Source organism: Ornithorhynchus anatinus, chromosome 12 (assembly GCF_004115215.2).
Source record: "Ornithorhynchus anatinus isolate Pmale09 chromosome 12, mOrnAna1.pri.v4, whole genome shotgun sequence".
NCBI lineage: Eukaryota > Metazoa > Chordata > Mammalia > Monotremata > Ornithorhynchidae > Ornithorhynchus > Ornithorhynchus anatinus.
In genome coordinates this window covers 21,728,960-21,742,141 of record NC_041739.1, presented here as the reverse complement: position 1 = coordinate 21,742,141, position 13,182 = coordinate 21,728,960, and the positions used below count along the sequence as shown (strand labels likewise).

Sequence of the window (13,182 nt, the reverse complement as noted above, 5' to 3'; positions counted from 1 at the left end):
AGCTAGAGAGAAACCACAAGGGAGATGAAGTCGGAGTAAAAGTGAGCTCAGGTTTCTGCTACCTTTCCAGATTGAAATTTGGTATCTCAAAGGGCCCGAGGAATTACTCCGAGGAAGAGAGTAGAGTGAAACAATCTCTTGTACTAAAAGAGCCAGAAGGAATTAGAATGATACTGAGCAAAAGATTAACTCAGAAAATGGCCACTGAGTTGTGGAAGAATTGGGTATAACAGCAGGGTAGATTGGGCCACTTAACTGAACTCTCTTCAATGTCCAATCAGCCCATTTAGCTGAACTCTGACGTCTTTCAATGGCAACCCAAGAAGAGATCTTTCGAACAGGGAGTAAACCAATGCTATGTAGCTTCTAAGCAGCTACTTCATGTAGTGGCTAATAACAGAAAGGGAACAAACTAAGAAGGTGGGGATGGTCTAGTGGACAGACCATGGGACCAGGAATCAGAAGGTCCTGGGTTCTAATCCCAGCTCCACCATTTGTCTGCTGTGTTACCTAAGGCAAGTCGATTCACATTTCTGTGCCTCATCGGTAAAACGGTGATTAAGATAATAATAATAATAATAATAATGTTGGTATTTGTTAAGTGCTTACTAAGTGCAGAGCACTGTTCTAAGCGCTGGGGTAGACACAGGGGAATGAGGTTGTCCCACGTGGGGCTCACAGACTTAATCCCCATTTTACAGATGAGGGAACTGAGGCACCGAGAAGTGAACTGACTTGCCCACAGTCACACAGCTGACAAGTGGCAGAGCTGGGATTCGAACTCATGAGCCCTGACTCCAAAGCCCGTGCTCTTTCCACTGCGCCACGCTGCTTCTCATGACCTCCATGTGGGACATGGACTGTGTCCAACCTGATTAGCTTGTATCCACCTCAGCGCTTTGTAAAGTACCTGGCAGATAGTAAGCGCCTAAGAAATATCATTTGAATAAAAAGTCGATGATGAAATAGAAGCAGAGTCAGCAAACTCCAAAACCCAGAAGACATAGGTACTCTGATCTACAGATACCTAGTAAATGGATTTAAATGTTTCATTTTGAAATTTCCACCCTTGCTGTCTGACTTCTCAAAAGTCCTCGTTTCATTCTTCCTTGGTGGCCCAGCCCTAAGAAAATGTTTCTAGCTTTCTCCAGGGAACTACACTACCGGGAGGTTGTTCCTTACTGGGAAGTTGAGGGAGATGGACAGTGACGGAGACAGATGAGGTGGAATCCGAGAGTGAATTACTGATGGTAAGAGCATCAATACACACTTCTGACAATTGGTATTGACTTAAAAGCTAATTTAGATGTATTTTTAAAAAACACAGTCAAAATACTGTTTGCATAATCAAGAATTACTTACTGCAGCACTCTTTCCTGGAAAGTTGAAGAAGGCATCGGGACCATATTTCTGGGGCATGTGTTTCAAGACTGACAGCAATTTGCCAGCATGTGGAGGCTATTAAAATAAACAATAAATTGTTTTCAACATGAATTGGATGTTTTATAATTACATTTCGGGACAAGGAGAAGTAATGCTTTTAAAAACAGAAACGGGTGGCTTCCAATATCTCTATTACCTTGCTCCATGGAATAACATTTTGTAATAGACTCTATACATCTTCAAGGATAAAAGCAAACTGTGCCATGCAATAGTTAACATTCTCAGTCAATCAAATGTTATTAATGACAGAGCCACCTTTTGTTTCCTTCCTTTTTTTTTTTAAGCCACAGCAAAGGGATTAAATCCATTCTTTAAAGAATTTCAAACCTTTCTTCAAACTTTGCGTTTGAATTTCATCAAAATACTCAACCAACAGCTGGGAGCTGGCTGTAATAGGAAGAGCAATTGGGCTATCAATTCAACACCAACTGAAACATAAGATCACTTTCAGAGCATCTATGTACCAGAAGAGAAAATTGCAAGTGAAGTGACTTGACCATTTATTTCAGTTGCTATCACAAATTATCCCTTAGTTACAAAAACTTTACTTGGAAAAAGGCACACTGAAAATGGCTGTTGAAACTGTTTTAAGTATTATAAATGTGTGGGATGGAGAATGTAATCATATTTCTCTCTCCATTATTTTGATTTCTTTATAAACTAAAACCTCATTAATACAGCTTTTGACAGGAGATTCATGACAAGAATAGTCAAATGTGAAGAACACTGTCCCAAAGGACAAGAAAGGCAGGAAGTTGGTTCCTTCACAGAGAGCAACCTAATATTTAATAAAGAAAAGCAGCACGGCTTAGTAGATAGAGCATGGGTCTAGGAGGCAGAAGGTCATGGGTTCTAATCCTAGCTCTGCCATATGTCTGCTGTGTGATCTTAGGCAAGTCACTTCACTTCTCTGGGCCTGTTACCTCACCTATAAAATGGGAATTAAGAGCGTGAGCCCTATGTGGGACAGGGACTGTGTCCAACTTGACTAACTTGTATCTACCCCAGTGTTTAAAACAGTTCTCGACACATAATAAGAATTTAACAAGCACCATAATTATCATTACTATTTCATGGGGCTCATCCCAATTTTTACTATAAAACGAACTGTTAACTGTAGAATGATTCTACGCTCAAATCACCATCAATTGAACATTTAGCAGTACTCTCTTAGATGACCAGTTTAAACTTGTCACAGAAATTTTCAAAGAAGAATATTTTAGGACAAAAATATAGAAGTATTATCTTATAATTCAGTCCCGCGGATCAGAGGGATTCAAGTACTCCTGGGCTTATCTCCAAGTATTTTAGAACTATGGTAACAGCAGCACCAGCCGTTCCTAACACGGCAAAACTAATTATGGCTGGGCTTCTTGAAAAGCAAGAACTCTAGAAAGCCCAGCAAAAACAGATTAGCAATAGCCAGAACCACTGTGATGAGAAACTGCTCCTGCCACCAACTTGATAAACTTATAAGTAGTAGAAACTAGAGAAATTTATCTTCTCAATCGATCAACGAAATTTATGGAGCGCTTAATGAGTGCAGAGCACTGTACTAAGCACTTGGGAGAGTGCAATATCATAGCGATGGCAAACACGCTCCCTGCCCACAACAAGCTTACAGACCAGAAGGGGAGACAGGCATTAACGTACAGAATTCTCTATATAGTTTATATAATAATCTTCTCACCAGCTGTGATTTCTGCTACTTTGGTGCAGATGAGGGGGGTGGGTATGGGAAAGACCCAGTGGGACTGGGGAGGCACTTGAGGTGAACCATTGATGCCATCACGGTACTGCTTCTAAAAAGGCTGACAACCTCTGATACTCTCCAAAGCATCCTTACTCGGGCTGGAAGTTAGGTGCGGGTAAGCTGAGAAGGTGGTTATAAATCAGAAAGCAGGGCTCTCAACCTAGAGAGAAGGATCTACATCCACTTCAAGTCCAGCATTGATGACTTCATCTTTCTTTTGCACTAGGTTTCTGGGATATGAGATGGTAAGACCTTTAAGCGGCAAGGGGATGAGGACACTGGCCCAAAGGAGCAGGGTTATTGGGATGGTGCCCCATAAATGGTAAAACGCTTCGACCGAGTGGCATCCAGACAAGCCAGAATCCTCCTGGGGTTTGGTGAACTGCCTAACTGTATCTAAACCTAATTACTGTGACATGAGGATCCTGATACCAGGTGCATTAATGCATGACACATTTAGGGTACAATATCCTGCAGGAATTAGCTGCTTGTCAACTATGAATCTAGTCCTGCTGGTGACCTTTAATCAATGGTATTTGAGTGCTTAGTCAATCTCATTTACTGAGTGCTTACTGCGTGCAGAGCATTATACTAAGCACTTGGGAGAGTACAACAATAAACACACACATTACCGAGTGCAGACCACTAAACATGGCGCTTGGGAGAGTATAATGCAATACAATCGGTAGATACGTTCCCTGCCAACAAGGAGTTAGTTTGACACAGTGAATGCTCTTAGGCCTGATTATTCAAATCAGGATGAAGAGGTGTCAAATGTATTCCATAATATCAATGTCACTTAACAGGAGAAGAAGATAGCAGAAGGAAAACCATACTACAAGAATGAACTGAAAATGAAGGGATCAATTAGGGCAGGGAGAAGGGGTGGGTGAGTGGTAAATGAATAGTAGAATTTGTGATTTAAAAAAAAAACAAAACATTTAATCAGTGCCAAATAAAGATCTGCAGCCTTGACTCTCTTTGACACCTCCTGAAAACCGAACATAAGAGAGGAAAAATGACAATGGGTGAGAAGGAAAGGTGAATCATCATAGCGTAAAGGTTAGAGCACGAGCCTGGGAGTCACAAGGTCATAGGTTCTCATCCCGGCTCTGCCACTTGTCTATCTGCTGTGTGGCCTTGGGCAAGTCACCATTTCTCTGTGCCTCAGTTACTTCATCTGTAAAATGGGGATTGAGACTGAGAGTCCCACATGGGATGGGGACTGTGACCAGCCCCATTTGCTTGTATCCACCCCAGCGATCAGCACAGTGCCTGGCACATAGTAACCGCTTAAATACAATATTATAGACAAGGACATTTATTTTGGTGGGTGGACTCCACGTTAATTAATGGAGTTCAAGGAAAGCAACTATCACTGTTCCATCCTCAACCTCACCCCCATCACTGCAATTAAAACACTGACCCAATAATAACTTGTCATAATCCTATAAGAGCATTTATAAAAAGAATGGGTAACTTTCCAAAATCAAACAGCAAAAATAAACTGAAGTTCTTTACCCATTGTCCTCTTTCTCCTTGAAGTTTGCTGAAAAACAGCTTTAATTCTCGAACAGTCAAATTATAGCTAGCCAGGACTCCCAGCATGTCAACTAAAAGATCTGAGGAGAGAAAAAAGCATCATTTTAAAGTCTTTTCACAAATGAATTTTTGATGTAAAAATTACGTTGCTATCTACCTTACAGCTCTGGGTACTCAAAGAGTGAATTCAAATAAGCCTAAATGATTTTGGAAAATGTGCTCTACTACTAGGAAAAGTCATACCTGCAATCATGTTATCAGCTTTTTCAATTCTCCTGAGGACTTGTTCCACAAGACCTACTTCTGTGCAGACTTGGAGATTTCTTATACTCTTCTTCAGGATGGCGGCAAACATGCTCCAGACTTCTGCCTGGCAAGTGATGTCACATTTGTCCAACAGATCCACCATGCAGGTAATACTCTCACCTTCTTGTATGATAAAGTTCATTTCCAAATCAAACTGCCCACCAACCAGCTTTGAAAAATATAAAGAAAAGTGCAAGTGTGAACACTTACGGTACCCGACCATCTTAGAAGAAAACTGGCCATTTGCATCCCTCTCCTTCCCACCCAATAGAAACTCTTTATAAAAAGATGCACTGATCACTACAACTTAAGTATACTCCTTTAAAGTCAAGAAGCAGACATTCAACAGAAGCATTTGCAGAAGTTTAACCAATTGTGACTATTACTTTTTCCTTCTTCAAGGAAGGAAAGATTAGAATTCACATGCGGCTTAGCATAGAAAATACTTTTATTTTCAAATTGGAGACTAAAAATTTACTATGTACAGGAATTATATGTGCAAGTATTCACTGTCCTTTGACCTTCCTTGTGCTATTTCTGCAAGGATTCCCTTTGGCTAGCCTGGCAAATAACCCCTTGGTGACAAATACTCCCCCTCCCCGCACACACCCAAAGCCTGACTAAACCCTCTTCTCCTTTTCTTCCATTCCTTTCTTCATCATCCTGACTTGCTCCCTTTATTCATCCCCACTCCCACCCCTACAGCACTTGGGTCTTGTCCTGTCTTATGCAGTTGAGTCATCTCCGACCCATAGCAATGTCATGAACACATCTCTCTCAGAACGCCCCTTCTCCATCTGCAATCATTCTGGTAGTGAATCCATACTGCTTTCTTGGTAAAAATATGGAAGTGGGTTACCACGGCTGCTTGAGTATCCACCCTTGACTCTCTCCCATGCCGTAGCTGCCTACCACAGGTGGGTTTTGACTTATAGCTGATTGCCTTCCATTCGCTAGCCAGTGCCCAAGCTATGAATAGAATGGGTAGGCCTCTGCTTGACTCTCCCTTCCATAATCGAGACTAGTAGAGAACTGGAAACTCCCCAGGTATGACCCTGAGAGGCTGTGCACTTAGGTACATATCTGTAATTTATTTATTTATATTAATGTCAGTCTACCCCTCTAGACTGTACACTTGTTTTTGGCAGGAAATGTGCCAGTTGTATTGTTATATTGTACTCTCTCAAGCGCTCAGTACAGTGTTCCGCACAGTAAGTGTTCAATAAATACCACTGATTGATTGATTCCTGGAGGATCACTAAGAAAACAGTCACTCTCCATTACTCAGGTTTACCTACTGTGGATTTATCTAAGAAAGCTGCTTCTGTCTATTTTAGTGCTCGTTAGTAATTTCACCAGTAAAATAAGGGACGGTTCATTTTGCTATTTGTTTACAGCTCTGCAGGTAGAGAATAAAGTTGAATCTAATGACTAAAATAAGGTCTGGGGATTAGCTGTAGATTTCTGTCCATGTTATTCTTGTCTTCCATGAATAATCAATTGAGAGAGAGTTGACCTTAATCCTGAAGATAAGCACTTTCAAAGCAAGCTGGCACAACCATTCTATGTCTACTGAATTATTTTATGCAATTCTAAAAATGGGAAATCAGTAGACACACTCATACATTTGGCTTCCCAAGATGAAAGGGTTAGCTAATCACTTTTATTCTTCTACCTTTTTATAAATGACTAAAATTTTAGATAGCTTATGTAATAGGAATATCATATTTAATACTGAGGTGATGCACTCCAATCCCTCCAACAGACCTTTATAAAAATAATACCTCTTTTTTGTTAGAAAATTCTGAAGGCAAATCATTTTTGAATTGCAAAATGGTAGATCAGAATAATATTTCTGACTTCTGTAAAAAAAAATTTAGCCTTCATGATCAAAAGAAAAATCATACAATTCAAGTTAATCGAATTCTCAACATAATTCCAATGAAAGCTAGTTCATATGGCATTCTGCAAGCCTATAATCTCTCAATGTCATATATATATATATATATATATATATATATATATATATATATATATATATATTAAGCACTTACTGTGTATAAGAACAAGTGAGAGAGTACAACAGAGTTGGCAGATGCAACCCTTGCTCACCAGGAGCTTACAGTCTACTGAAACAGTTATTAAAATAAATTACAGGTAGGAGAGGCAACAGAGCTTAAGAATATGTACATTAGTGCTCTGGGCATGGGGGTGGGTTGAATATAAAAGTGCTCAGGAGGTATGAACACAAGTGCGTAGGTAATGCAAAAGGGAAGGAGAATAGAATCTAGAGACACTGTCAAAGTGGAACCAACTTTGGTGACTGAATATGTGGGGTGAGTGTGGGAGGTGAATCGAGTCAAGCAAGACTCAGTCTTCTTAGAATTTCCATTAATAATCAAAGAGAAGTCCTTAGAAGTACTAAGAAAATGCACAAAGTACTAATTGGCCACTGTACTAAAGGCATTAAAATATACAACATGCAATTTTTTAAAACCTTTTATGGTTGCTTAAAGTTCTATGACTAAAAAGCCTAAATGCAATTGAACATATAAAATAGAATCTAATTAAGATGTATCCTCTATTAAATAGCAGTGCATTGTTATTAAATCAACAATAAAATATCCACACCATTACTATTATTTTGTATAGACCTAACATTTTAAACATAAGAATATTTTTGCTAAGCAGTTTAAGGGTTACTGGGGGGGGGCGGGTGGATACAAGTGGTGGAGCCAAGATTAGAACCCTGGTGCTCTGAGTCTTACTCACTGGGTGAGGAGGGAGACAAAAGGGTCCAGAGCATCATCTTTTGTAGAAAGGCCCATAGAAGATGTTTATCTTTTTAGGTTTTACTGACTTCCAGGTTTGCTTTCTTGTACCTGCTTCCATTTCAATTTAAAAAAGAAAGGCTCTTTATGAAGTGGAAACATGAAATGCTCATCTCAGGTTTTGCCACAGATGTCTTTCTTGTTTTGCTCAACAGAAGAATAGAAATGTTTCTGTGGTTTGTGTGATCATTTTGGGAAGGTGGGCAAGCAATAAACCTTCCCGAAATGATCTCTCAAACCACAGAAACATTTCTATTTTTCTTTTGAGCAAAAAAAAAAAAAAAAAGACGTTTGTGGTAAAATCTGAAATGAGTATTTCATGTTTCCACTTCATAAAGAACCTTTCTTTTTTTAATTGAATTGGAAGCAGATATAAGAAAGCCAGCCTGGAAGTCGGTAAAATCTAAAAAAGACAAGCATCTTCTCAGGGACTTTCCACCAAAGATGATGTTCTGGACCCTCTTTAATCCCTCCCCACCCACTGAGTGGGAGTCAGGACCAGGTTCTTATTCTTTGCTCCACCACTTCTCTGCTATGTGATTTTGGGCAAATCACAACTTCTCTGTGCCTCAGTTTCCTCATCTCTAAAATAGTGATTAAACTCCATGTGGTACAGGGACCTGTGTCCAGCCTGATTAACTTATATTTACCCCGGCCCTTAGTACAGTGCTTGACACATAGTAGGCATCAGAGAAACAGCGTAGTTTAGTGGAAAGAGCCCGGACTTGGGAGTCCAAGGTCGTGGGTTCTAATCCCAATTCCGCCACTTGTCAGCTGTTTGACTTTGGGCAAATCACTTAATTTCTCGATGCCTCAGTTACCTCATCTGGAAAATGGGGATTAAGACTGTTAGCCCCACATGGGACAACCTGATTACCTTGCATCTAACCCCAGGTTTAGAACAGTGCTTGGCAGATAGTAAGCGCTAAACAAATACCATCATCATTTAACAAGTACCATTAAAAAAAACAAACCCAAACTGGACTTGCTGAAGCATCTGCTTCCTAGCTAGTCCTCTCTGCTGCAACAAGGACCAACACAGCCCTACGTAAAACTGTGAACATTTAAGTACTTGCTGAGTGGCTTAAATCCAAGAAGAGCTCAGAGAAATGTACAGGATTTCTAAAACTTTGTTCTACATGTACAACACATCTATCATTCCAAAATTCAAACATTAACAGCAGTCTACTTACAACTACTTGAGACCTCACCTTCACCTTAACTGCTGCCATCACTCATCCTTCATTTTGGGTTACATGTGCTATCATCAGGAGCCACCCATCCAAGAAGCTACGAAATTCATTTTCCAAGCTAATTTACAAAAACAAATATTTCATCGGCTTTCAAATTAAATTTCTAAAACAGCATCAGGGCAACAGACTATTCTAAATATTTCTCCATTGCTGCAAGTATTTTAAAATATACCTTTCAAGAAAAAAAAATTGATGGAGGAATTGGTACATACAAACGTTGAGCATGTTTGATCTACTATATATATGCGTACCTAAAAGCATGCACAAAGTCTACGGTATGTCAGGTTAACCCTTTCTAATAGTTATTTGAAAGGATCAACCTTCAAAACACAAATTTGTTTCCAATGACAGGGATCATAATCCAGGTCCAAGCATTGGCTTGTTATTATCTGAGATACAGTAATGGCTGTGCACAGCAAAATGTAATCTTCCCAAATGTCACCGTAAGTTATGAATATCTGAGCAGCCTAATGCACCTTACTAGCCATGAAATGTGAAAATGTAATCTTATTACCTTTTTTATGGTTGTATTTTTTTGAATAATGTAGCCTGGGAACTGATGTATAGTCTTTCCCTGCACTTTACCATGATTTGGTTTTCGACACTCTACAATACATTTTTCAAAACTCTCCGTTTCAACGTATTTTAGGTCTTATCCTGAACTTCATAAACAATCTTTATAGCCACGTACAGGGTGGCATAATGTTTTCTTTCCATAAGGTACAGGGTAACGTGCAAGCACACAAAAGCGATTTTAAAGCATGATATTCAGAGAATTCAAATAGATCTGTACAAATTTTATATTAGCTCTTTAACATATGGCATAGTTATGTTCCTTGTCAAAAGCATATTCACAAAACTTATCAAGATGGAACTATTCACTAAGCATAATTATATTTTTTTGAGTGAAGAGATAATTACAGATATTATATCCCTCCACAGTTTGCCCTCCAAATGAAAACAGTGAGTCTGAAAATAGGTTTCCCGCCCCCACAAGTTTTATCTTGATTTCATTGGACTATATACACTATGATCCAGCTAAATTATCCCTGCTGACAATCCTCTTATTTTTAAACTCAGCTCCTCTTTAAATTGGAAACCCTATATAGGCCAGCTCTAAATAAGCGGTAACAAGATACGAGACAGGAGTTTCCCACGAGGACTGTTAAGAATGCAGATCTCTAGGTAGTGTGCATTTTCCTCAAAAACACTTAACTGTCCCTTCTATTCCACATCAAGCAGATGCTTTAAGGCAACTGGTTTTAAGGCAATTCAGTTCTCTCTCTCCCATTTGTCCTCTTTCCTCTCCCACTACACCCCAGCTCGCATGCTGTGCTCCTCTCAAACGAAATGAATCATTCTCATCTCTCTCACTGCCTATCTCCCCCATTCACCCAGTTCTCCCCCATTTTAATCTCTTCCACCCACTCTATTTTTCACTATTATCTCTCCTTCAGCTTCAGGGAACTCATACCCCTCTTGCACTTATATCTTTATGCTCCATTGCTTCCCCTTACCTGAAATTTAAGCTCCCCCATTAGAGTTTAAATTCCTAAAGGGCAGAGATCATGTCTACTAGCCCTACTGTATTCTTCTGGGTATGAGATTCTGCACAGAGTAAGCATTAAATCATTACTGATTGACTACAGTTCCTGTTTGGGTCAAAGAGAATGCAAGAAGGGATTGGACAATCTCCTTTTCCTTTATCCCTCTGGCCCAGGCTCTGAAAAAAAGCCTCAGGGGCCAATGGATGTAGGAGCCAAAAAACAGAATGGGGTTCTACTCTATGGTGACCCCAGTTGGTCCTGTAAATCTCCAAAATTGCTCCCCTCACCTGAGGTGGGGCAGAAACATCCCAACCCTCCAACCTCAAACATCCCAACCCTCCAACCTTCTGCGTGGGAAACGACTACAAGTTCTAGGTTAACAATTCCAAACACGAATTAAACAAAAGACTGCTATTTTAAAGTACTAAAATATAAGCAGACACTGAAGCTCAGAGAGATGATCTGCTCACCCCAAACTTAGTCATTCTGAGCAAGAGCGTATTCCAAATTAAATCTAATAAATGCTAAAATAAAAGCAAATGGGAGTCTTTTCCTGGTATCTAAGCTTCTCTAGTGATATAGACAAAATTTTTAGTTTCAAGGGGAATTTTTTAATTCAGATTCTAATACTATTTTTCCTCATCCCAAAGTTTTTAAAGCTTGCAAAATCCCAGACAGTCATTTAAAGATCATGGAGGTATTATAAGGGACTCCTAGATAAAATCATACTAGAAAATGTATAAGGTATATCTCAGAAGTCCCAATATTGGGCAGCTATTACCCTTTCCATTGCTAAAAAATATTTTTTATTCTTGCTGCTCTTACTTAAACCTAACAGCTAACTTAAGTGCTTCCAGCATCACTCTGCAGAGAACAAAACAAGTAAGCTTTGCTTTGTTTGTTCTTAAATCCCCAAGCCAGAAGCCCCAAGGAATAATAGTTATCTGTCAGTGCAGCAAATTTCACTCCCTTGAAACTCCAACAGTTATTCCTATGACCTCTTTCCCTCCTCCTCTTTTTTCAGCCCTTCCCCAACCTCCTCCTTTCCCCTACCCTGCTCCCAAATTCACCAATATTCTTAAAATGAAAAGTGGGCAACCCTGGTAGATAGATGTCTACATAAATCTGTATTTAGTATTCTAATATAACTCAAACTCCCCTTCATACATGGAACACTAATATTTTAAAGAAATGTCCTCTATTTAAATATCCTTCATAGTCTATTGGCCTTGATTTTAAAGTCTGCAGAATTGTCACCAGTTATCTCTTTAACATCCACAGAAAATTAAGTCTCTCAATCACCTAGCTCATCCCTTTCCCAACTTCAGGAAATGAACAGTAGTAGGCTATCTGCCTAACAGTATACAGTTAGGTCATCATCATTCTTGCTGTTAACACTTCTCCCTTTTACTGAACACCTTTCTTTGGCCCAAGTTTAGCCTTTGGGCCTTGAGTCAAACCACTTCGCAAAATGACAGCCCACACAGTTCACCTCCTATTTTGCGCTCCTCAAACCAACAGGAGAAGGCAAAAGTTTCCCATTTAAGTACAGCAGTTGTAGCAACACGATGTGGAAAAACCACAGAGTCAAATATTAATAATAAGGAAAACAATGATGATGATAACAACAATAGGGGTGTGTGTTAAACTCTGTATGGGGCAGGAACTATGTCTGATCTGATTATCTTGTATCAATCCCAGGCTTAGCACAGTGCATTGTACACAGTAGGCACTTAAACATCATCATCATCATCATTATTTTAACAGAGAAGCAGCACGGCTCAGTGGACAGAGCACAGGCTTGGGAGTCAGAGGTCATGGGTTCTAATCCTGGGCTCCGCCACTTGTCAGCTGGGTGACTTTGGGCAAATCACTTCACTTCTCTGTGCCCCAGTTACCTCATCTGGAAAATGAAGATTAAGACTGTGAGCCCCACGTGGGACAACCTGATTACCCTATATCTCCCCCAGTGCTCAGAACAGTGCCTGGCACATAGCAACATATTTAAACACCATCATCGTCATCATTGCATATTTCCTAAATATACGTGCCAGGGTTAACTAAAATTGCTTCCAAGAACCCAATTAGCCCTAGAGGTTACTTTGGCATGAAATGGCCCTTAAACAGCAGGACAGGTAGAGCTTCTCTGAACTTCCTGGGCAAGTTCAAACTCGCAAGCTAATGCTAATAATAATAATAATAATGTTGGTATTTGTTAAGCACTTACTATGTACACAGCACTGTTCTAAGCGCTGGGGTAGATACAGGGCAATCAGGTTGTCCCACGTGAGGCACATAGTCTTCATCCCCATTTTACAGATGAAGTAACAGAAGTGAAGTGGCTTGCCCACAGTCACACAGCTGACAAGTGGCAGAGCTGGAATTCAAACCCATGACCTCTGACTCCCAAGCCCGTGCTCTTTCCACTGAGCCATGCTGCTTACCAACCAGATTACTTTATCAGCCACCTCACTAACCTCCCTGACTACACACTCTCCCATCAAGCA

General features: G+C 39.9%; 1 protein-coding gene across 4 annotated transcripts in view; it reads right to left on the bottom strand.

Moving 5' to 3' along the window:
* The window catches only part of LRBA (LPS responsive beige-like anchor protein), a 552,105-nt gene that overhangs the window by 492,238 nt on the left and 46,685 nt on the right, over positions 1–13,182 (bottom strand). For all 4 annotated transcript variants that reach the window (XM_029076638.1, XM_029076639.1, XM_029076640.1 and 1 more), the window contains exons 3-5: positions 4,982–5,213; positions 4,718–4,818; positions 1,363–1,458 (exon numbers count right to left, since the gene is read on the bottom strand). In XM_029076638.1, the coding sequence (XP_028932471.1) occupies positions 1,363–1,458; positions 4,718–4,818; positions 4,982–5,213 (429 nt within the window). The remainder of the gene's footprint in view (positions 1–1,362; positions 1,459–4,717; positions 4,819–4,981; positions 5,214–13,182) is intronic.